The 26,906-nt window shown below is 37.9% G+C and overlaps 1 protein-coding gene across 1 annotated transcript in view; it reads left to right on the top strand.

Annotated features, from left to right (window-relative positions):
- The window catches only part of LOC126251468 (unconventional myosin ID), a 156,002-nt gene extending 135,444 nt beyond the window's left edge, over positions 1 to 20,558 (top strand). The window contains exons 17-18 of the mRNA XM_049951907.1: positions 15,107 to 15,249; positions 16,351 to 20,558. Coding sequence (XP_049807864.1) covers positions 15,107 to 15,249; positions 16,351 to 16,555 — 348 coding nt within the window. The 3' untranslated portion in view covers positions 16,556 to 20,558. The remainder of the gene's footprint in view (positions 1 to 15,106; positions 15,250 to 16,350) is intronic.
- The last annotated feature ends 6,348 nt before the right edge of the window (positions 20,559 to 26,906 follow it).

The following is a 26,906-nucleotide window of genomic DNA, read 5'->3' as shown; positions in this document are numbered from 1 at the left end:
AAAATGAATATTTTCATTTAGTACACAAATTTCTGGCTGTGAATGCATAAATGACAAAAACATCTGAGAGTGGTGCCTATGATCCAGGATTTGAGCAACTAAGTGACACAGATACAGTGAACAAAGTGTGTTTGGCAGTGGAAGAGAGAGACAAGGTGATTGAGGAACTTATTATCATGTTCGATGAAATACACTGATCTGATCAATGGGTATGCATGGGAAAAATTTGGACTATACCAAAGTTTTGATTCTCGGCTAAAGGACAATGGTCATACTGAAGAAAAGTAAAGAAAAAATCAAAAAATTGGATGATTATTTACCCAAAGTGAACTAATAGTAATTGATACAAAATACAGGTATAGTGTGTTTTAAATGGGAATTTGTAAACGGGTTACCAATGTCCAGCAAGAAACACAAATAAATGCAGTGTGTTGTAAAACGTGACTTGTAGCGTGTCTTTTAAATAGACTGAATAGCAATTTCCACTAAAAACTTGTACTTTTGGTATCTGTGTTTTCGGCGATTAGTGCGTTCTGCAATCTGCATTAACTCAGATAATCGGGAGCTCTCTGTACATGTTCTTAAAGGTGAAAAATGAAAAAAAAAACCAATACAGTGTGTTAAAAAACTATTTTTAAAAAAAGTAAATAATAGCAAATTTGCTCCATGGCTTGACTAGAGCCAAATTACCAAACCTTTGTTCTCCAGTGTATTAACAGGCTAAATACACTGATGTGAGAAAAGTCATGGAATACCTCCTAATACTGTGTGTGACCACCTGTTGCCCAGTGTAGAGCAGCAACTCGATGTGGCATTGACTCAGCAAGTTGTTGGGAGTCCTCTGCAAAAATATTGACCCATGCTGTATCTATAGCCATCCATAATTACAAAAGTGTTGCTAGTGCAGGATGTTGTGCATGAACTGACCACTCAGTTATGTCCTATAAATGTTCGATGGGATTCATGTCAGGTGATCTGGGTGGCCAAATCATTTGCTCCCATTTTCCAGAAAGTTCTTCAAACCAGTTATGAACATTCGTGGCCCAATGACATGACATCGTTGTTTGGGACTACGAAGTCCATGAGAGGCACAAATGGTCTCCAAGTATCTGAACATTACCATTTCCAATCAATGATCAGTTCAATTGGACCAGAGGACCCAATCCATTCCATGTAAACAAAGCCCACACCATTACGGAGCTGCCACCAGCTTGCACAGTGGCTTGTTGACAACTTGGGTCTGTGGTTTCATGGGGTCTGTGCCACACTCGAACCCTACCATCAACTTTTAGCAACTGAAATTGGGACTTGTCTGACCAGGCGAGCCGGCCGGGGTGGCTGAGCGGTTCTAGGCGCTACAGTCTGGAACCACGCGAGTGCTACAGTCACAGGTTCGAATCCTGCCTCGGGCATGGATGTGTGTGATGTCCTTAGGTTAGTTAGGTTTAAGTAGTTCTAAGTTCTAGGGGACTGATGACCTCAGAAGTTAAGTCCCATAGTGCTCAGAGCCATTTGAACCATTTTATTGACCAGGCGACGGTTTTTCAGTCATTTAGGGTCCAATTGGTATGGTTATGAACCCAGGAGAGGCACTGCAGGGGATGATGTACCAGTAACAAAGGCACTTGTGTTGGCTGTCTGCTGCCATAGCTGAGTACATCTACATCTATATCTACATCTAGACTATGTGATCTGAAGTATGCAGCACCCTCCATCAGTAATGCTGGAATTCAATATGGTGTTGGCTCAGTCTTAGCCTTGATGACAGCTTCCACTCTCGCAGGCATACATTCAATCAGGTGCTGGAATGTTTCTTTGGGGAATGGCAGCCCATTCTTCACGGACTGCCGCACTGAGGAGAGGTATTGATGTCGGTCGGGGAGGCCTGGCATGAAGTCCAGCATTCCAAAACATCCCTATAGGACTCAGGTCAGGACTCTGTGCAGGCCAGTCCATTACAGGGATGTTATTGTCGTGTAACCACTCTGCCACAGGCTGTGCGTTATGAACAAGTGCTCGATTGTGTTGAAAGATGCAATAGCCATCCCGAATTGCTCTTCAACAGTGGGAAGCAAGACTGTGCTTAAAACATCAATGCAGGCTGTGCTGTGATACAACAGGGGGTTCAAATCCCCTCCATGAGAAACATGATTACATCATAATACCACTACCTCCGAATTTTGCTGTTGGCACTACACAAGCTGGCAAATGACGTTCACTGGGCATTTGCCCTACCCACACCCTGTCATCAGATCGCCACACTGTGTTCCATGATTTGTCACTCCACACAACGTTTTTCCACTGTTCAGTCGTCCAATGTTTACGCTCCTTACACCAAGCGAGGCGTCATTTGGCATGTACCGGCGTGATGTGTGGCTTATGAGCAACCACTTGACCATGAAATCCAAGTTTTCTCACCTCCTGCCTAGCTGTCATAGTACTTGCAGTGGATCCTGATGCAGTTTGGAATTCCTTTGTGATGATCTGGATAGATATCTGCCTATTACACATTACGAACCTCTTCAAATGTTGGCGGTCTCTGTTAGTCAACAGACGAGGCCGGCCTGTACGCTTTTGTGCTGTAATTGTGCCTTGACATTTCCACTTCATTATCACATTGGAAACAGTGGACCTAGGAATGTTTAGGAGTGTGGAAATCTCGCGTGCAGACATATGACACAAGTGACACCTGATCACGTTCAAAGTCCGTGAGTTCTGCGGAGCACCCCTTTCTGCTCTCTCACAATGTCTGATGACTACTGAGGTCGCTTGTATGGAGTACCTGGCAGTAGATGGCGGCACAATGCACCTAATATGAAAAGTGTATTTTTTTGGGGGTGTCCAGATACTTTTGATCACATAGTGTACATCTACATAGATACTCCCCAAGCCACTGTACGGTGCTTGGCGGAGGGTACCCTGTACCACTACTTGTCATTTCCTTTTCTGTTCCAATCGCAAATAGAATGAGGGAAGAATAACTGTCTACAAACTTCTGTATGAGCCCTAATTTCTCATATCTTATCTTCGTGTTATTTACACACAAGGTATGTTGGCGGCAGTAGAATTGTTTCGCAGTCAGCTTCAAATGCTGGTTCTGTAAATTTTCTCAATAGTGTTTCTCAAAAAGAAAAAGGAAAAAAAAACCTTCCCTCCAGGGATTCCCATTTGAGTTCCCAAAGCATTTCTGTAATACTTAAGTGTTGTTCGAACCTACTGGTAACAAATCTAGCAGCCCTCCTCCAAATTGCTTCGATTTCTTCCTTCAGTCTGACCTGGTACGGATTCCAAACACTCGAGCAGTATCCAAGAATTGGTCACACCAGTGCCATATATGTGGTCTAATGCCTTATTTCGCTGCACTTTCATAACGGATATGTTCATCCTACGTCCCACATTGATTTCTGCAGTTATATCGCACAGTGCTACTTGGCTTTTAGCACTCACAACGCTTCACAAACACCGCTGCTCTCGGTTATTAAGTGAAAGCCATTGGCCACTTTGTTGTCTGTGGTGAGAGGCAAAGCCTGAAGTTTGGTTGTTATTGGCACACTCTTGACACCGTGGAACTCAGAATATTGAATTCCCTAATGACTTTCAAAATGAGATGTGCCATGTATTTATCTCCAACTACCGTTCCACATTCAAAGTCTGTTAATTCCCATCGTTCGACTGTAATCACATGAACAACCTGAGTACAAATGACAGTTCTGGCAAGCACTGCCCTTTTATACATTGTATGCTTTATACTGCATGCAAATTGCTATCCCATGACTGTTGTCACCTCACTGTACATCTTATAGATCACCTTATTGAGCTGAAACTGGAGAAAAAGAAAAAATGGATAAAAGTTGTAATTTGACTGGTTACAATGAAATAATTTTGTTTGAATAAAATCTCTGTGTTTGAATAGTCATTGTGTCCAAATTTATTTAAATCCATAGATTTTAAATATGATTATGGTGAAGGATATTACAAATAAAGTGGACAGGTCAAATATATGATGAGGGGGGATGTCAGTTTATGAGTGTAGGAAACTGGGAGCACGTGGGCACTGGGGATGGATGTAGCTATAAATTACATGTAGGTTGGTGGTGCTTGTTTTCAGCAGTCAATCTTAGTTATTTCAACTGTAAATTGAATGGCAGCATGAAAGCTCTCAGTGGTTGAGGAGGACTGTTAGTGAAGGTATTAGTTTATTAAATGATAAAGCAGTGGTGCACATGTGAAAGAAGCGGAAAACTGTGCCTGTAGTTTTCTTATCCTCCCCCCCCCAAAAAAAAAAAAAATAAATAAATAAATAAATAAAAAATAAATTTAAAAAATCTTGTGTTGAGCCTGTCAGTTTGTGAGCATCATCTGTAGCCTCATTAAAAAGTGATTACCTTTGTTTTATTTGTTGTAAGATATTCTTCTATTAAGGGGAGTCCCATATTGGTGTACACTTTATTTTTTCCCATCATTCATGATGCACCATCTGGTGCATCATCACAGTTGCAGATGTGTAGTACTGTAGTCTAACAATTACTAGATGTGTAATCCGTATGTAGTACAGTCCATTCTCCCAACTAGTGTCATGATGTGAATGGAACACATGGAGTGTGATCATCAAGGACAGTGCTGAACGACATGGTTTCTGTGGAAGGCGGAGGTAAACACACCTCTCAACATTTCAAGAGTGAAAAAGCATATTCAGGAGAATAGCTGCATCATATTTATGGAAAAAGAAACAGCCACAGAACTTGTTAGAAGCACTATGCAGTGCCTAGCGCACTGACATGTTAAGCTTGAGAAGGTATCTGCCAGGTTGGTTCCCAAATCACGGTATGTAGCACAAACACAACAGTGCAAGGCATGTGCAGTGATCTCGTTCAACACCTCATTCAGGATCCAGGATGTTTCTTGTCCAAACTCATGACTGGTGATGAGACTTGGCTCCAGTACCATGAGGCGGAGACCAAAGCCCAATCAATACAGTGGGAGCATACAGACAGCACCCTATTGAAGAAAATCTATACATCATCTTCAGTAGAAAACACATGGTCACAGTCTTTTCGGACAAGGATGCAATCCTTCAGGGACCGCCATTTGTTTTATACATTAGGCATTAACCCTACTTTCGACTAATAAGATGAAAAATAAGATCAGATTTAAATTATGAGAAGGAACAAGAGATACTGTTGATTGTTGAGAGTGATACTGGAATGGGGTTGAGAGACATGTGAGAAACCTTGTTTGTTGTATTAACTGGAAAAAGATTTTGATCATTTCATTTGAACCAGATTCCAGGAAATACTAAAGTAAATTTGAGTAGGCTGGTAAGATCAAATTCTTAATTTATACTACGTATCAGAAAGCAAAATTAATTCTCAAGATTGGACACACCAAGAGTGTTAAAATTGTTGGAGAAGCAAGACTAGGTTGTGGCACGCATCCTAAAGTAACATATGGAAAGTACCTTCTGAGAGGCATCGGCAAAATTTGGATTTTGTAACGTATGGGAGTGAATAGTTAATAATGTGAAACATGCATGTAGTGGATATAGCCAAAATTGGGTGGGGGGGGAGAGGGGGGGGGGTGGGAATCTACACAATAAATGATAAGGTGTAGCTGGTGTTTGAATGATTATGACATTAGAAATTAATGTTGAAAAGAAATAGTGCTAGAGAATATCTTGCAATAACAATTCCGTTTCATAAGAGAGAACAGTTGACCAAACTGGAAAAAGTTATTGCATCAGTGAAATCTGTTTTCCAGTTGCCATGGCCACTGAGACATTCACAAAAAGATGATCTCTGCAATCTGAATTCTAGACTTAAGAGAAATTAATAGAAACTATTCAGAGAACTTGTTGTAAAATAATAGAAAAGATGAGATTGATAGAAAAAATAACACACAAACTAGTTCTGCTGTGAGTTATGAAGAGGAAATCTACTTTCACAAATATCGTTCATAGAAAATCTAATGAGATATTCCATATTTTGAGATGCAATTGTCTTCTGCATGATTATATAGATGGCAAGACAAAAGGGATATGGAAGTAGAAACCAGAAGAGCTCAATTGATTGATACCTTAGAGACCAGTAGAACATACAGGGTGTTTCAAAACGAATATATGGATTTTAAGGCTTTGTAGCATATGATACATTCAACTTACAGTTATAGCACATCTAATGAAAGAGAAACTCAAACAGTTTTTTTTACAGAGTTAGAGATTTCTTCCCAAACCTTGATCACTGTGGGTGGAGTAATTGTTGCAACAATGCTGTTTCTAAAGTTGGGTAGATCAGATGGTAGTGGGGGCACATGCAGATGATCCTTTATGAACCCCCAAAGATAAAAATCACATTGTCAGATTGTGTGTGAATGTAGAGGTCATGCAAAACAAACTCTGTCATCTGGTCCCTTGTAGCCAATCTAGTGACCTAGTATAACATTGTTTAACCAATCACATGTTGAGTTATGTCAGTCAGGCAGTGGTTCAACTTCTTACAGTTGAGGAAAGAGCTATAATTCTAGGACATGAAGATAAGAAATGACGTTTACAGTTGCTTCACTAAAAAAGTAAGGCTTATAAACTTTCCTCCGGGATATAGCACAAAAAACATTCAATTTCGAGGGAACACCATTGCAACTGTGCCATCTCATGCGGATTTGCTGATCCCCTAGGTGCACGCAAATGTGTGTTCACATTTTCACTTAGGTGAAATGTTGATTCATCACTGAAAACAACTCAATCCACAAAAACTTTGTTGTCTTGTAGCAACATTCTATTTGCAAAGTTGGCATGTAAACTGTTGTCTTTAGAGCATGTAACAACTGAATCAAAAGTATTTCAGTTGCTCGTTCATTTGTTGCTCTTTTATTTGTGAGTTGAATGTAAGGAAGAATGGATGAACTTTGCTGACATTACGTGGACCAACCAGTAGGGAGAATATGATGATGATATTGCTGTGTAGTCTCTTCACAGAATGGGTTCCTAGTTGTCATGCCAAAAACATCAAAGTCATTGCATCTAAGAATTATTATTTGTACAGTGTCATTATTAAGTTGTAACATATTCGTTTTAATTGTCAGTAAGGATATTTTTGTCTTATAAGCCATTTTTTATATTCTGAAATTTATCCAATAATCTGGCAGCTGACCAAAATATTAATTTGTTTTCCATATATGTTTGACATGTGCTTCGCTGATTTCCTCAGTATTGTGGAAATTTCTCATAATTAATTATGTAATCTTCTTTTACAGTCTAAGTTAATGATTGATTGTGTAAAACTATGTGTGCCTATTCCACAAAAATAATAAATATTTTTGCGTTAAGTTAGATATATGGAATCAAAACACAAGTGCAATATTATGATGCAAATGTATACTTTCTTGTTCAACTTTTTTTTATTTACATTATCCCAGTGGTCTATGTAGCATAAAAATTAAGTTCTGTTGTATGCAACAAGTTTTCTGTTGATAATTTGCTACTGCTTGTGTAATGCTTTTCTATCCTCAGTGTCTGTTCTGTATATTTTGCAGTCATAATGATGATGGAAGAGAAGTAACTACAAAAGATACATGGGAATAAAGATATAATGTAATTGGTTATAGATGCCATCAAATATTTAAATTTAGTTTTAGTCTTCCAAAACTGCTTATTTGTTAATTAAGAGAAAAAAGGTGTCAGAAAGTGTTTTCCATTGCTCTTGTGTCTCCAATATTTGTCACACAGTAGATATGTAGTTACTTTTCAGGTTGAAAATATACAGCTCATTTTCCTTTATTCCATGTAGCTCTTGAAATCCAGCAAAGATTGAATTTGCTCTACCTACCATCCATTTTCACAGCTACGCATCCTGCCTATTTCCATTTCAGTTTCATTACAATCTTAATTGCATCTTCACTCCTGTCTGTTCCTTTACCCGTTTGTTTGTTTTCCTACTTCTGTGTTTCTTAATGTGCATCTCTTTGTTTACTAAGGAGCCATCAGTTTTTGATTGAGTTTTGCATCTATCACAGCCACATGTCAAAATTGATAAAACACACTGATTGTAAATTTTGCTTTTGAGAAATGTTGTAAGCCTTGTCTTGAAAACTTTAGTTAGTTTACCGAAAGCATTTGTTTATTCCTTTTGCTGTCCATCCAGTTTTAGTCTTCAACTGCCCCAACTGCAGAAACTTATCAAATGGGGTTGGACTTTATTGTTAACTAGCTGAGTACCCGGTGTTGTCTGGTTATGTATTTATTCCAGTCTTCTTCTAGTCCAGCTCATCCTCATCCCCCCCCCTCCCCCCCTCTGTCAATCTCCTCCTCTCTCCTCTCTTCATGTGCTCCTTCCCCCTCTATTGATCTCCTCCTCCCCCTTTAATTCCATCCCACTGCCCCCCTCCATGTTTATCTCCTCCACTTTCCTTTCTGTGTCCATCTCCTCCTCTATCCTCTCTCTGTCCATTTCCTCCTCCTGTCTGCCTGTTCTTCTCCTCCTTCTCGATCACTCTGCCTACTTCTTCCCCTCCCCCTGTCTCTATCCATCTCCTCCTCCTCCTCCTCCTCCCCCTCCTCCTCCTCCTGCTCATGCCAACTCCTTCTTCCCCCTTACTGTCTATCCATCTCCTCGTTCTTCCTTCTCTCTCCACGTTATCACACTCACCCCAATATGAGGCCGGTGATTCTTACCTGTGCAATATTCGTTTTCTGACTGTAATTTATATATATGTACCAAACTTGATTGAAATCATTCCAGGGGTTTAGGAAGAGCTTTTTACCTGTGGCTTTGCTCACGTATGCACGTTTCAAATATATTTCACATATATTTCACCTCTGTGTCTAGTGAATTTTTCCACGCACTTTCATTTTCACACAGCTCAATGTTTGTGACATTGTATTTCCTGAATTATGTACTGTAAAATGATGTAATTGTGCATGTACATTCAGTGACATATGTGGATACTGTCTGCAAAATGTATTGTGAATAGAGTTAGTACTAAAGAAGTAATAAATTAAAATGTCATGCACGATGTGCAGTTTTTCATGCATCTTGGTGTTTAAGTAATACTCTTGAACTAAAAGTAGTACAATATTGTAATTTTTATGGTATGTTCAGTGTTATATGTGAGTACTGTGGCCGGCTTCTGTAGCCGAGCGGTTCTAGGTGCCTCAGTCCAGAACCAAGCTACTGCTACGGTCGCAGGTTCGAATCCTGCCTCATGCATGGATGAGTGTGATGTCCTTAGGTTGGTTAGGTTTAAGTAGTTCTAAGTCTAGGGAACTGATGACCTCAGATGTTAAGTCCCATAGTGCTTAGAGCCATTTTGTGAATACTGTCTGCAAAATGTGACTCGAATACTGTTAGTGGTAAAAAGTAATAAATTAAAAATGTCGTGCTTCATGTTGCAGTTTTACTGCATGAACAGAAAAAAAATGAAGTAAGTAATAAACTTTTTTTCATTTCATTATTTTGTGGGGGCCAATCAGTGAGAAAAATTTTGTAAACATTTGAATTTATGTGTAAAGTTTGTTGAAAGTCTCTAAGTGCTCTCATTCTCAAATACTAGATGACTAAATTACGGATGTTCTCACATCATGGACTACACTGCTTTTTCATTCCCACCACCACAACTTGGATAGGTGGATGGTTCTTACTCCCACAGTGCTTCTTTCCTGACAGTAAATGGTATGTGTATGAAGTTTGGTTGAAATCAGTGCATCAGTTCAAGTGGTGATGTGGAAAAAACATGCATGCATGCATGCATACATCATACTTACAGTCATACATTTTTATAATTTGTATGGATTTGTACAATTCTATTTTTGATTATTGATTATACATTTTTAGTCTAATTATAATTGAATTTCAGGCCTGTTTTCAAACATGGTCAATTAGTTGAAATAATCAGCACTGAAAGCCAACAGCAAATCGTCGTCATCAAAAATGCAGGTGGTTTAGATTGTTGTCGTGGTCTTCAGTCCGAAAACTGGTTTGATGCAGCTCTCCGTGCTACTCTATCCTGTGCAAGCCTCTTCATCTGTGAGTAACTGCTGGAACCTACATCCTTCTGAATATGCTTGCTGTATTTATCTATTGGTTTCCCTCTATCATTTTTACTCCCCACACTTCCCTCCAGTACTAAATTGGTGATCCCTTGATGCTTCAGAACATGTCCTACCAACTGATCCCTTCTTCTAGTCACATTGCACCACAAATTTCTCTTCTCCCCAGTTCTATTCAGTACCTCCTCATTAGTTTCTTGATCAACCCATCTAATCTTCAGCATTCTTCTGTAGTACCACCTTTCAGACGCTTCTATTCTCTTCTTGCCTAAACTGTTTATTGTCCATGTTTCACTTCCATGCATGGCTTCACTCCATACAAGGGTTTTCAGAAAGGACTTCCCGACACTTAAATCTATACTCGATGTTAACAAATTTCTCTTCTTCAGAAACGCATTTCTTGCCTTAGCCAGTCTACATTTTACATCGTCTCTACTTCGGCCATCATCAGTTATTTTGCTTTTCAATTAGCAAAACTCATCTACTATTTTAAGTGTCCCATTTCCTAATCTAATGCCCTCAGCATCACCTGATTTAATTCAACTACCTTCCATTGTCCTTGTTTTGCTTTTGTTGATGTTTATCTTGTATCCTCCTTTCAAGACCCTGTCCATCTGTTCAGCTGCTCAAAGTCCTTTGCAGTCTCTGACAGAATTACATCATCATCGGGAAACCTTAAAGTTTTTATTTCTTCTCCCCGAAATTTAATTCCTCCTCCAAATTTTTCTTTTGTTTCCTTTTTCCTGCTTGCTCAGCATACAGATTGAATAACATCGGGGATAGGCAACAACCCTGTCTCACTCCCTTCTCCCTGTTTTGCGAACGTCCCATTAAAAGTAATTTGTCTTTGCCCCTCTTTGGGGATCTGAAGGCTTCATATAGGACCCCTGTGAATAGTTGGGGTAATACAGAATTTTTTGCATAACTTCTCTTCCAGTTCTAAATTTTGCACTATTCTCTGAAGTATAATGGAAGCTGTAACATTTATATGTATGTGTTGCTTAGTATGCTAATGGTTGAAACAGAGCCTCGTTTCTGAAGTGGTGGTGTTGCAGGTTTTCTTGATTGTTTAGCTATAGACATGTCATTCTCTAAAGTTACTAAGTTGCTGCTGGTATTGCACCCCTGTGTGCTAGACTGCCCTTGCTCTCACTCACTCCGGTGCTGGTCATTGTGCTTGGTGGTGGTGGTGCTGGTTGGTGTGCTGTGTCGTGGGGGAGGGGAGGGGGGGGGCTGCACACATCTGTACATACATTTTGTGTGCATGCTCTGGTTACTGTACAGCAGGCTGTTCCAATGCTACCCCTTGGGACAAGGGCCCTTGTACCCATCCCCCATTGTACTCTCGGGCGGGCACTCAGCCACGAAACATGATCATGTATGCTGTGGACTGGCTGTAAGACTGCCCACACCTCAGCAATTTACTCACCCCTGCCCATGTCTGCAAGTTGAAACGGCCTGATGAATAGTATCTCAAATGACAGTTTAATGAAAAGTTCAGGAAGAAGTCTATTGTATGTCTTTGTGGCACAAAGAGAAATACAATAATTACATCTTGGAAGATTGGAGGCAGAAGTAGTTGTGATTTAGCCCTACACAGAGAGTAAAATGATGGTAAAATTGCTTACATTGATTGTTATTTGCATATTTCGTATACACCAAAAATATATTAGTGGACCATCTGAACAAACTGAATGTGCACTTTAGCTGAACCTTCTTCTGACATTTTAAGTAATGATCTGCCATGTTTCTTCTGTTTTACAAAAGATTGCTGTAAATTTAAACATACAAGCAAATTGGTTCACACCCAAGATTTGATTTGTTAATGCTTAAAACAAAACAAGAAATCACCTGACAAAGTGAAATGTTTCTGATTAAAGTAGAAGTTCTGCTTGTAAGAAATTTTTTCATAAATTTTGTGCCGGCATCGTATGTGTATGAAGAAATGATTCAGTAAGTGACTGAATATTCTCAAATTTTAAAGGAGAAGGTAGGCCCTTGTAGAAATTAGTTCTTTTGAAATTACATTATTGTAACTTTATCTTTTAAATAAAGTGAATGTTTGTGAAACAAATTACTTGAATTTTTGTTACCCCTGCAGAGTCACAGTGAGGGGGTTGTGGTACAGGGTACTAGCAAGTTTGTATGCATCTGGCATATGATAATAATTGAATGTAGTAATGTGTTGATCTTCCCAGAAAACTGCATTTTTCATGCTTTTATTATATTTAATTTTTCTGTAACTTCTTACAGTTGATCCCACAGATTAAAAAGTACTGAAAGCATTCTTGTTATTCATTCTTTTATAGTTCCCAAATAGGTAAATACGTGTAGATGCCACAGGGTGAAACATTCTTTTTGTCCATTTCTTGGAATAGTAAGTGCATCGCATAAAGTTCCACCCCATTCTTAGTGTTGGGCTGTGCACAAGTCAAATTATGTGATGTACTGCTCTGCCGACTTGATCAGAAAATTTTATTGAGCAGCCTGGATCAATTCTCTGCACTTTACACATACTGTACATTACTATTCTAAAAAAGAGTTGTTGGCCCTGCTTTGGTCCACAAAACAGTTTTAAAAACAGTCACTACTCCCATACCTGCAACAATACATCTGAGTTCAAAAGTCTCTCAGATCTCATCACTAGGTTGGAAAACAACCACTGGAAACAGTAAGTGAATTGAAACGTCCTGGCAGATTAAAACTGTGTGCCGTACTGGGACTCAAACCTGGGACCTTTGTCTTCCATAAGAAAGTACTCAATCAGCTGTGAGCACTGGTTGTAAGTTGCGATTCGGTAGCTCAGTCCGTGAAAGGCAATGGTCCTGGGCTCGGGTCTCGGTCTAGCAAACAGTTTTAATCTGCCAGGAAGCTCCATATCAGTGCAGAGGGAAAATTCATTCTGATCATTACATTGGTTCCAAAAGGTTTCTAGTGTCTCCCACTGGTAATCTCACCCATAAAAAAAAAAAGGGTAACAGTCCAAAGTCAGAAGATGAAGGACACACACAAAAACACATCAAGTTCACTCTTCAGCAAACAAGATTAATTGTCTCATTCATTGAACACTAGCTCCAGCTAGCTAATGGCTCCATGCTCTACTATGCAGCCTTTTTCGTACCGAGTATGTGTAGGACAACTAAGCTGCAACATTCATCTAGAAAACAGGCAGATGACAAAGCTGGTTTACACACCTGTGCATGGTCATGTACCTACGAACTCTTTCAAAGCTTTCCATACAGTCAGAACAACTTCATTGATCCCTAATAAAACAGCAGCTCTCAGTCCGGCCTTTTGGCCATTCAGCCACAGGGTCAAATCCAGACATTTTCATTGGCCATTACCATATTCCATTAATAGCATTCAGCAAACAGTTGCTTGGTCTTGTTGAGGAAATCACTCACCCTAGAAAATGCCATAGTCAGCTCAACCTATTTAGCAGGATTAAGGGAAGACCAGCTCTTTCTCCGCAGGAAGGGCAAAAGTCTCATTCTGCTGGATCCCAGAAACCAGTCTTGTCACTCACAATAGCCGCATGATGAGCTTACAGGGAAGGCTGGCTAGGTAATGAAATAGTACAAGAGGTATTGCTGACATTTTCAGAAACTTGGAGAAGTGGTAGTAGAAGGAGGAGAAGGGTGAGGGTGGCAGTGGTGGTGGTGTAAAACTAGTTTGCAACCAGCAAAGAATAGTTGTAGAGCATACTTAAAATAATAAAATGACAGATATTTTAGATGCGATGTAGTGGCCTTCCTCAGTACATAGACACCTTGAGGCTTGCCAATGAATAACATCTGAAGTGTCGGTTGTTTTATTGTCTCAGTCTTGTGTTTTATATGAATATGAAGCATTATGCTCAGAAGGCCATGGATTTCTATTATTTTTAGCGTTTTGTGTACTCTACTCTACTCTACTCTGCTGTGTGTGTGTGTGTGTGTGTGTGTGTGTGTGTGTGTGTGTGTATAGATGCGCATCTATTTTTAAACTATTTTCTGTTTCTTAACTCATGTTTCCAAATTTCTTTCTCTTCATATTTGTAGTAATGGTCTCACCAACTTGCATTAAAGCTCCTAATTTTTAGCCTGTCTTCCTCTGAAACCAAGTCAGTTCTGTGGCAATGTTTGTTTGCAGTCTTCCCAAGCTAAGTCTCTTAATTATTCTCAGTTACAACTGAGACAACTTTAGTTCATTTCATGAAAACATTTATAATAAAGCATCATGTGATTGTCTCATATTTGGCTTTCATTGTACGTTATCAATGACATGTCCATACTTCACAATTTTTATGCTATCTTCCATGCTGTGTCACCCATTTGATTCATGACATGTGATTTCACACTTCCCTAAAAGGTAATGTTATTCCTTTTTTATTATACCTTCGTGTTTCTGTTTTCACTTAATTTCCCTCCAATTCCCCCTTCCTATATTTGGTTCATTACAGAGCACCCCACTAGCTGCTGCTGTTTGCTTTCTTTCCTTCAGATAACATTTTTGTAATTCTGATTTGGATGTAACATACGTTATGTGTTAAGTTTCCTTTTACAAAAGTGTTTATGTTGCAGATTTTCATGATACTGCTTTCTTTCTGCTTTTCATGGTGTTACAAAATTAGGATAGTAAAAAAACTACTTGCTGAAGATGAGACTTAAAAATGCTAACAGGATTTCCAGAAACTCTATATTCCTAAATTAGGTAACCTTTCATCTGGTATGTCACTGAAAAATATTGGAGGACATTTGTGTCATTTTATTATTTTTTAAGTTGTAGTTCGTATGTTCTCCTTTCTAACTCATGTGAACATAGTGTGTGATTTGTTTCAGGCTTTCTAGGCAATTTACATTGTGCTCCATTGCCCATCATGTTTTGTGTGTTTGTGTGTGTGGAGGGAGGGAGAGAGGGGGGGGGGGACTGGTTGACGAACATGTGCTTCATGATGTTGCCTCAATATTGTGTCTATTTCTTTGCCATCATGTTGCTCGCAGTTGTCAAATGGCAGTACACTGTTGAAATTTATGTTTCATCCTATAAGTAGTACAGATGTAATAGGTAAGTGTTTTATTGTTACAGGTAACTGGCCTGAGTGTTAGTCCTGGACGGGACCAGCTAATAGTAATACACTCCAACAAAGGCAATGACCTTGTGGTGTCTTTACAGGCAAATGAAGATCGAATTGGAGAACTGGTTGCCATTCTATGTTCTCGTTACCATGAGTAAGCGCTTATTATAATTCTATTTTTTAGTCACTTTATTTAGTGGAACAATAATTTTGCATATTGACTAATCTTATTTCATGATATTCTTTGTTACAAAAGTCGATGAACTAACTTGAGGTGCTGCAATCAAACCGACATTCATTAGTGTTAAACGATTTCAGCAAGCAACTGATACGTTTTCAGAAAGACTCTGAAATTAGCTTAAAGTAAATGAAGATTTGAAGGAGTCAAAGTTACATTCTAGATTTTGAGATCAATTCAAAACTGGGGACATGTATTGATTGTGAATATTAGATTACTTTTGAATTTCATCTGCTGTCTTTCATTGGCTTAAAATTTTGTTTTGACCTACATTAAATATTGCTTTCACATCATTTTCACCATCCCTGTAAATACATAGTACAAAAGATTTGATTTACAAGGTCTGCATTTCTGAATTATCATTATTATTATTAGCTGTGACATAATGGTATATTAATATGCCCACCTACATGTATTAGTGTTTAAATAACGTACTCTCACTAACACTTTCTATGGGTAACTTGTCGTGCTTTAACTTTGTTGTTTTCTTTCTTTCTTTCTTTCTTCCGGTTTAGGAATGTAAAGACTGCTTAACATTCTTCAATTTTTAAATTTTACACAAACATTATTTAGGGAACACTGTTCACAGTCATTTTCCTAACAAAAAGGAGAACCTTTTATCCCCCACACCTGACAAAGATTTTACAATTATTACTTGTTGCATATTGTTTCTCCTAATATTTTTCTTTTTTTTACAATTTAATTAAACTGTGACAAATTTTTCAGCATATATTATTGTTGGTATAGAATTGGCATTAAATGGATGTCTGTGTACTTAATTAATGCATGATAGATGTTGTTACATTCTGTATTGCTTGCACCAAATGAAAAATTAACTTTATCTGTTCATTTTGTCTTTCAGTAGATATTACTGCAGAACATCATATTTAAAGTATTGTAGTGGTCCATCCTCTCAATCATTGTTCATAGTATGATTTCTTAGGTGCAAAATAGATGCCATAGTCTTTTGTCTTTTACGTACACAAAACATGAGTGTTGGTTGCCTACTGTACACAGGTTCCGCGGCAGTGATCTGCCGGTTACAGTCAGCAGTAGCTTCCAGTGTATGCTGGGCAACAAGAGCCTTCCTGTAAGGGTCGAAGTATCTGCAGATTCACAAGCAGCAGATTTCAGGCGTGATGGCAGTGCTATTGTTTACACATTACCATCCAGTTATGCATCAATCATGGAAAATGGACAACAACAGAAGATTGCAGCATGATAATGACAGATGAAATTGGAGCATGGAGGGTTAACTTGTAACGACAGTTTTGATGCTTGGCACTCCACAGCATCAATGTACCTTCAAGCTACAAATAAATTATTTATTGTGTAACTGGTGTTGGAAACTAGGCATCATCAGCAATCTTACACCGACACTAATCACATCCGAGTGTATATTTGTTAGTAACTATCAGTTTTTCTTTTCTGGAGAAACACTAAAAGTAGTTACCTAATACATGTTATGCCAACATAGATGTGATTAGTGCCAGTTTAGGTTCCTGAAGATAAGTTGGTCCCACACACTGGACAAGCAATAAATAATTTGTATACAGTTTAAGTTTGGTTAAAAAAGGCTTTTATGAAGATAAATTGTATAAAGAATACTTTTTATATAAGATGATTCTTAATGTATTGGCTGCGGTTAGTATTCTCAGCTGGAGAAATTTTCTTACTGCAAAGTTTGTTTCCCCTTTGCAGAACAAAGATGTTGAACAGCATGGTTTGTTATTTAAAAGTGTTGTAGTAAAGTTGGGTATTTTACAGTAGCTACCAGTTATCTTAAATTAATCCTGTTAAAAAGTTACACAATCAGTAGCTACCAGCTGACAATCTTAAATTAATCTTGTTAAAAAGTTACACAATACATTTTGGGTGAGGAACTTGAGCCTTTCCTTTCATATTTATGTCATAAAATTATTTCTGTGGCTCGTTACATTGTACATCCTTCATATATTTTTGTGTGATTGTGTGTGTGTGTGTGTGTGTGTGTGTGTGTGTGTGTGTGTGTGTGTGTGTGTGTGTGTACACCTAAATGTTCTTTTTCTTACTTCACTTTAAGTATCGCTGGGGACTGAAGCAAAGTGCAATGTAGTTAAATTTTTGTATGACTTTGATTTCAAAAGAAAATTGTGGGATGAAGGGCAGCCTGGTTGATTACTGATCAATGAAAGCCAAATTTAATGTACAGTATTTTACAAAGTCACATTTTTGTATGTGCTAATTTACAGTTTGAACTGTATTTAATGACTTGATGTAGTACCATTAAGAAGCAAGCTGATGTATTTGTAGAATTTTCAGTCATTGCTATAGAACTGAATGAGCTCCTATGAGATGTATTTATTCATAATGATAATGTGCCATGGCATTTTTTTTATTTTCAAAGATCAGTAACTATTGAACTGACGAACTGCAGTTTGTAATAAAGATTTCATAACCTAGCCCTCCCTACCCATAGAGAGCTGTGGACAACTTAATGTGTCATCATTTAACAGTTCAGTAATTGATATAGGCTAATATTTACCCCAAGGAGTTGTTTAATAGTGCAAATATTAGCGATCCATCACCCCTCCCCTCCCCCCCGGCCCCTGCCCTCCTCAAGGATTCTCTCTCTCTCTCTCTCTCTCTCTCTCTCTCTCTCTCTCTCTCTCTCCCTCCATCTCCATCTTTTCTGACATCCCTTTTTTTAACTGTACTCACTATGTTTCTCAGCTGCTATAAAAGGAAAGTTGTACAGTTATATAGTTGCATTTTAGATTATTTTAATTTTTTATATAACTTCTGTGTATTGAGTAGTTGAGCTTTTGCATACGTCTTGCAGTAATACAATAAAAGTTATTTCAAATTGATGAAAATATTTTAAGAGCATATATTTTTATTGTAAAATTTAGAAAATGTTTTGTATTAAATGCTGTTATAGAAATGGTATGTTTAACATTTATGAAATTGATGTTACACTAAAAGTGAAACGTGTGACACATTATATTATAACAACAGCTCTGTTTTTATGAGGCTGACATTATATTTCTATTTTATTTATCAGTAATGTGTATTCTTAATTGTAAGAGCAGAAATAGGAGCAGAACATTGTGAAATGGTGCTAAACAGGAAAGACTAATGTAAGTAAATTTTAAAAAAAGTACAAATTGCACATAATTTCACTTGAAGTGCCTTAGAAATGCTTTCCTATGATGTGATATTTTTAATTTTTCTTGTATAAAATATAGCATTAAACAGTGTTATTCAAACTGTAAATATGTAATTCATAGTATTAAATTTGTTCCTCTGTGATGTTGCCACACTAATTTTTCTTATCAACAGTAGAATGATACAAGAAATCAGTTTCTGAAATTATTACATATGAATGTCTCACCTCTTCTCTGTTTTAAGTTTCTGAGCATAAAATTATAACATGTGGTTGGTGATTTTTCCTGTGAATATATTCAAACAATGCTGTTTTACTACAGTTTTCTGATGCCCTGATTTAACTGGAGGTCTTAAAAAAATTATGGTGTAAATTATATTGCTCATCATGAATTTTTCTGTACATTCTCACATAACAGAATAACAATTGCTTTGTTCCCTACAATGCATCCAGTTCTGTAGTTTGTCTCCATTTTTTGTGCCTGTTTTATTTGTGAAGAAACTGTAATCCATTTTATATTTACCTGTGCTGATAATATATTCTCGAATCCTTAGTTCCATGCTTTGCAATGGTTATCAGCATTTGAACACTGGCTGGAATAAAATTCTGAAGTTCATGGAACGGTTAATTCATTTGAATGTTTAATTAGTGACGGAGTTTCTTACAGATTTTACAGTCAGGCATTTAAATTTGTATGAATGTTTCACGTAAAAAAATAATGTCTCATGGTATCCCATATGCCTTCATGATGAATGCTTAATTTCCAGTAACTACTGATGTTCTCTGACCTGCGTGACCTGGAAGTGACCACATTGTAGCTTAACTGTTGGTGTGCACATATAATTTGCAGTTACAACATTGAAAGACATTTTCTACCACCTATTTTGGAACATAAATAAAAAAAAATAAAGTTAGTTTGGTCTTTTACAGTAATGTAATTGGGCTTCTTGCAGAAAATTTTGAATAATCTGATATTTAATGCATTTACAGTGTCCATATTTGATTAATTTTTCAATACTTTTTGGTTGTAATTTTGTGCAGCCAAGAAATGTACTTAATGTATGATATGTTAAATGAGCTAATGTTGTTACCAATGTATTATTGTAGTCGTTATGAGTTTCAGTGATTGTGTTCAGTTGTGCCATTATGAAAGTAAAGATTTCAATTCTGGATGAGTGCTTTATGTCTTCAATTACTCTGTTTTGATTAACAGTTGACTCTATAATATGTGAGACTGGGGAAAATAATTCCCATTTTATGACTTTTTTTGATGGTGGAGGTCATTTTCCATATGGGAATACAGTATTAACAGTTATATAGCACACCCTTGTGTGATAGTTGTGCCATAACATCACAAAAAATTGCTAGAAAATGGTATGGAATACATATTCATGTTTCAATACTATGAAATTAATTAATGTAAGAATTGAATGTTTTATAGAATGATCCAGAATGATAATGCGACCAAATAAAATAGAAAAAATATATTCTTTATTAGTGGTGACAGACTGAAAGAAAAATCAATTTTTGGTAATAATGCCTATGGAGCTCTGCTTCCTTCATGTCATTTATTTTTTGTTGGGCAGAAGAACTGATAGTTCCAAATGTTAATATATCTGACAGACTATATTTTGTGAGTGGATCTGCTGATATGTGATGAGTATACATTATTCTATTTTTATTTGCTCATAGTATTTGTTTAGAGATGTAGAATTCACAGCCAGTATTTTTAAAACTGTCAGTATTTATTAACAGTGTGTTTCATCAAAGAGCGATATTCTGGAAGATCCTCAATAAATGTGTCCTTAAAGAAAAAAATGTGAACTTTGTAAGTTTAAAGAAATATTACTACAAGAAACAAATTTTATGTACATCAGTATTTATATTGTATTTAAAAATAGTGGGTGTTAAAATTTAAAATTTGTTTATGGTTGTGGCTCTTGTGATGCGTTCCCTAGCTGCACTGTGTGCACCACATTTTAATGAAAGATATGTGCTACTGGTGCTCTTTGCACAGAAAAGTATAAGAACAGAGTAAACTGTAACAGGAGATAATTGGAAATAAAAATTATGAATCTGAGACAGTCATTATTGTTTGTATTGTACCAATGGTATTCTCTCTCTCTCTCTCTCTCTCTCTCTTACTCTCTCATGTGTGTGTGTGTGGGGGGGGGGGGGGGTGCGTGAGCGCGCATGTGTGTGTTTGCGTGCACTTTTTCCCTCTGTTTTTGATGCTTTTTTAAATGGCATCTTTAAACTCAGTTGTTTGTCTATTCTGGACGTTGTATCACAAGACAAAGATTTTCAGTTCCATCATTTTCCATTTCATTAATAAATGGTTCCACTCGCATTTCTTATGATGTATTGTGAATCTCATAGTTTTCAACCTACCATAAGTATCATGCAGAAGCATTAATTGTTGCAATCTCTTTATAGTGAACTGATAACCAAGCAAGCACTGATTGATTGCCCATGAAATATTTCCATTGAAATAGAATTGTTAGATAATTAATTCAAATTGGTCTTAACACATTTCTGTTCCTTTCTTTTGACTTTTTGAAGATGTATTTTGTTACACACATTTTTGTTAAGTAACAAAGTCATCTTACCAGCTTTCACATTCTAAAATTTCTGAGATATCTTTAGTGGAAGTAAATTTATTAGTTCAGATCAAATGCCCCCCCCCCCCCCCTATTTTCAAAAGAAGATATATCCTTCTTTTCCATGGATAAATTCGCTGTTTTACCTCTTTAAACCATGCTCCAGCTGAGATTGATAGTATGAAATATGATTCTCACTCTATCCAGAATAATTTTCTGCTGTATGTGAAATGGGGTGGTAGGAGGTAAGCATGTAATTGCCAACAACTATTGTTAATGTCCTGATAGTGTAATGTACTGTAGAAGGGAGTCACACTTTCATAATAGGAACCCCAAACTATGTGGCCAAAAGTCTCCAGATAATGCACTGATCACATTTTGTCAGATGTTAGGCTCCACTGCCAAATCTATGCGTGTACAAAAGTGTACAACTCAGAGCAGTCAACAGAGACAATTGAGTGTGTTCATACACGGCATGGTTTTAGCGACCAACTACTGCAGATATTCTGTTAGAGATTTCATAGAGTCATGCATGCACAGATCGACAGGTAATGATGCTATTGTGAAATGGAAACATTAAGAAAGCACTGAATTCATTGAATGCTTTGATAGGTCTCACAAGTTAAGTAATAGAGATTGCTGATGTGTGTCAGGCCATATGAACCAGTGTGATACTGTTTTCAGTGATTGCTTACATCCATTGCAGAAAAGGCTCTGAAGTAAATGACAGTACAGTTTGTACAGACACAACTGATCACAAGAACTATTAAGTGCTTTGGCTTGGTTGTTAAAATGATGCCACTACTGATCTCTGGAGTCATGGCAGAAAGTTTTGTAGTGTGATGAGTCATGGTACATGAAGCACAAGAATCATCCAAAAAGTAAGTTCTGATTTTTGTCGAGAGATGGCATGAACAGTCATAGCAGAATGTCCATGCATGTGTAGAGAAAGTATGTGGCAACAATATGGTGCAGTTATAGTTTTGTGAGAATGACGACATTTCAGTGCTAGGAGAAATGATGGCATTAATAACGCAACTGCGGGCTTAATGCATTTATCAGATCTCTGTCCCCTTAGAAGTGAATTCTAGCAGACATCATGTGCCGATTGTGTCATGCCTATGGACTCAACATTGTGATCAAACAATGGTGCAGGCTATTCACTAAAGGCCGAACCAATATGCACAATGAAGACACTAATGGCTAATGTCAGAAATAATGGAAAGTGTATGTGTCAAGCACTTTCACAGAACTGATGCTTCACAGTTTCAGAATTCTGGTCAGTTCTTCCAGATATCTCTCTTTTTCAACTAAATATAACTGTCATGCACTGGTTCAGTTTTCACAAAATTTATCCTAGATGAGTGCCATGTCAACTGACACAAAACTACATGTTTAGCTGTAGCATTGACTTCTGTCCAATGATAAGAGGAAAGGGTGAAGGTCCTCATTTGTGATATCACTGGGAATGAAAGTTTGTTGTCGCTTGACTTGCCAGAAACAAAATAATGACCCAGACACTGGCAGTGTAATCACTTCAAGCAGACAATGTGAAGCAAAAAAAATCTACATCTACATCTATACTCTAAAAACCACCATGAGATGCATGGCAGTGTGTATGTTCCATTCTACCAGTTATTAGGGTTTCTTCGTGTTCCATTCATGTATGGAGCATGAGAAGAATGATTGTTTGAATGCCTCTGTGTGTGCAGTAATTATTCTGATCTTATCCTCATGATCCCTGCATGAGCGATACATAGTGGGTTGTTGTACATCCCTAGAGTAATTATTTAGAGCTGGTTCTTGAAACTTTGTTAATAGACTTTCTCGGGATAGTTCACATGTGTTTTCAAGAGTCTGCTATTTCAGTCCCTTCAGTATCTCTGTGATAATCTTCCATGGATTAACAAACCTGTGACCATTTGTGCTGCCCTTCTCTGTATACGTTATATACCCCGTTAGTCCTGTCTGCTATGGGCCCCACACAATTGAGAAATGTTCTAGGATGGGTCACACAAGTGGTTTGTAAGCAATCTCTTTAGTAAGCTGATTGCACTTCCCCAGTATTCTACCAATAAGCTGAAGTCTACCACCTGCTTTACCCATGACTGAACCTATGTGATCATTCTGTTTCACACCCTGCAAAGTATTAGACCAGGTATTTGCATGAGTCAGCCACTTCCAACAGTGACTCATTGATATTATAGTCTTAGGATACTACGTTTTTTCATTTTGTGATGTGCACAATTTTACATTTCTAAATATTTAGAGCAAGTTGCCAATCTCTGCACCATGTCGAAATCTTATCAAATTGATGTCAAGGATACTGGACGGTAGTTTTGTGGATCAATTCTACTATCCTCCTTGTAGACGAGTGTGACCTGTGCCTTTTTCCAAGAACTGGACATGGTTTTTTGTTTTGGGAATCTATGATAGATTTTAGTGAGAAGAGGGGCTAACTCAGCTGCAAATTCAGTATAGAATCTGACAGGGATTCTATTGGGGCCTGGAAGTTTGTTCAATTTTAATGTCGGCTGCTTCTCAACACCACTGACCCTAATACTTATTTCATTCAAATTTCCAATGGAATGAGGATTAAATTGGGGCAATTTTTCTATGTTTTCCCTTGTAAAGGGACATTTGAAAACAGAGTTCAGTATTTCAGCTTTTACTTTCCTACCATAAATTTCAGTTCCTTTCTCATTCACTACGGATTGGACACTAACTATGGTGCCATCAGCAGTGCTTACATATGACCAGAATTTCTTTGGATTTTGTGAAATGTCATTTGACAACATTCTTCTACAGTGGACATTGAAGGCATCACACATTGCTCTCTTGACAGCCGAATGCATTTCATTCAGCATATCTCTGTCTATAGCCCTATGCTTTGTTTTAGACTTAATCTGCCGTAATCTCTGTTTCTTTAGGGGTTTCTTTATAATGGCTGTATACCATGGAGGTTCCCTCTCATTATGAACTGTTCTACTGGGTACATATCTATCCAGTGCATGGTCAACTATTCTTTTAGACTTGAGTCAGAGTTCCTCTACATGATCCTGACCTGTGCTAAAAATTTCAAGTTTCTCATTGAGATAAGACAAACATTGTTGCCACAACCATGTCATGGTCCCTGATACCAGTTTCGAAGTGGACATCCTCAGAGAGGTCAGATTTATTTGTTGCTATTAGATCCAATATATTTCCATCATGAGAGGGTTCCTAACTATCTGTTCCAGGAAGTTTTCAGAGAAGGCATCTAGTAAAATGTGACAGGATGTCTTGCCGTGCTCACCATTAAAAAAATTGTAATTTTCTCATTTAATTGTTGGATGATTAAAGTCTCCACTGATGATTACAGTATGATTGGGGAACTTAAACACAAGTGAACTGAGATTTCATCTGAAGTTTTTGGTTACATCAGGAGATGAGTCTGGTGGGTGATAGAAGGATCCAATTATCATTTTATGCCCACCCATGATACTGAGTATTGCCCAAATAATCTCACATGCAGCTTCAATTTCTATCTCAGTGGATTTGAGTTGTTTGTCTACTGCAATAAATAAGCCACCTCCATTTCCATTTGCCTATCCTTTCAATATACACTTAAATTTTCCCCAAAAAGCTTCACTGCTTTTTATGAGTGCTTCAAATTCTGGCACTTTGTTATGAATGCTTCGACAGATCTAACACTGGTACTTCTAGGTTTCCTACAGCCATTGTTATCTGGATTAGATGGAGAGTCACCTAATCTAAAAAAAAACTTGTGAGCACCTCACACAGTCAGCTACCTGAGTTCTCATGTGTAGTGCACACTTGACCTATTTAGGGGAAGATTACAGTTCTCAACCCTATGTCGCAAGTCCAGAAAGTCACAGCGTAACTGGTCACAGAATTTTCAAAGTTTCTGGCTCAGTCCTTCCACTCAACTCAGAACCAAAGGACCATTATCAGTTGTGGGGAGAATGCTGCAAATTGTGAGCTTTGTTGAAAATCCGTGTGCAAGGCTGGTCTTCTCAATCTTCTCTGCCAGCTGCTGGAATGTAAGAATGACTTTGGAGCCCAAATGACAGGCATCATTTGTTCGATTGTGCACCACAATCTGCAGTTGGTTGCACCACGTTCTCTTAGTGGCTGTTGGAATAGCCTCTTCAACATGTTGAATGATGCCCCCAGGCATACACACTGAGTGCACCTGGTATCCTTTCCTAGGCCTTGCTGCCATTTCCCCTAAGCATTACCATCATTCACCATACGTTTGAACAGCCAGTGATTAATGACCCCTACCCTTTTGCGTTTGCCTCCTCCTGACACCGGAGAAAACAGGTTTCCCCAAACAGCTGAGTTTCAATGAATGACAGTACCTCAAACTTGCCAGTTAAAGGGATGGGTACAAACCTCAAGTCCTCCCTGGTCCCGGTCCACCCTGTACAGGATGCCTAGATCTACCATTCACACCCCACTCAGTCAGGTGGACCAGTAAAGACAGATACTGTACTTTCTGCAGAGGAGACAGGATACACAGGAGAGGATAGTACTTAAGGTATCACAGGTACAGGACTCTCGGGAGCTTCCCAACACACTGATTCGCAGCAGCTGTCAATTGTTTGACAGTAGTCAGGGCAATTTCCAGCTGCTTACAAACATCAACCAACTCATCCTGTGTTTGAGGACAGCATTCACAGTGGGGCTGCATTTTGTCTGGTGCAATGTATTACAAGGCAGTGAACAAAGGACTTTGAATTAAACCAGTTGATTACCTTTCAATCTGTTGAGTTAAAAAAGTTGCTAATTCCCTATAAGAACTGAAACAGATACACAAAATGAGATTTCTTTTAAGGCAACACAAAAACCTGTGGTAGAAATTACTAGTTTCCTAAAACGTTTGATGTTAATTATAGTTGTTAGCAAACTCAAAAACTGAGTTAATTTAGAATAAATACAGATAACATATAGGGTTACTCCTCTTTAAGGGAAGACTAGATGTGACAAAATGTTAGTTAGAAAATCTACTACAATAACTAAACCACAAACTCCAAATGCTCATAGATTATGCGAAGGGCAATGGTAACTTCCAAAAATTCTCCAAAATCCACATTTCTTTGCATCTATATACAGTGAAATTCAGGGGGTGATATATACTTTGGCTGAACTGTGAACCAAAAAAAAATCATTCGCATTCTCTTCTGGAACTGACATGATATCCCTTCATTGAGTTTTTACTGCAGGAGAAGTGAAATCTGCAAAGAACATTGCAGAACAGGAGATGGCAAATGCTGACTGGATGCATCAAGCTTTTGCATAAAAATGTGCAGCCATACACAGTCAACAACTCACATAATCAGTTGCTTCAGTTTTTGAGAGGTCTTTGAGCATATAGCTTACAACCCTGACCTGACACCAAGTGACTTTCATTTGTTCCATCTCCTGACAAAATGAACACAGGTGTTTATGAAATAAACATTTTAGCTGGCGGTACCATTCAAAGCAGAGGTAACAGCTGGAAATTTGATGTTTTTGGTATGATGATGATGATGATTAGAAAGTGGATGTCAATGTTTTGTCTCTGGAAGAAAAAAATCAAGCGCATTTGCCAGATGCCCTGCACAGTCTCTGTCTGAATGGCAATGAGCATCATTGTGAAGAACGTATCAGTCTTCTGCCAGACAAATTTACACATAAACCTGACAATGAATATTCACCTTACTACTGGAAGTATGGCAAAAATTTCTACCTTCATTAGTTAAGATCTTTGTGGAAATTATGCTCTGAAAACCAAATGCTGTAATAGTAACTAAGTGAGGTGAGACATGCTATTAAGTACAGTC

This window comes from Schistocerca nitens, chromosome 4, assembly GCF_023898315.1.
Source record: "Schistocerca nitens isolate TAMUIC-IGC-003100 chromosome 4, iqSchNite1.1, whole genome shotgun sequence".
Classification (NCBI taxonomy): domain Eukaryota; kingdom Metazoa; phylum Arthropoda; class Insecta; order Orthoptera; family Acrididae; genus Schistocerca; species Schistocerca nitens.
Note: the sequence above shows the minus strand (reverse complement) of the source record. Positions and strands in the feature narration are given on the sequence as shown.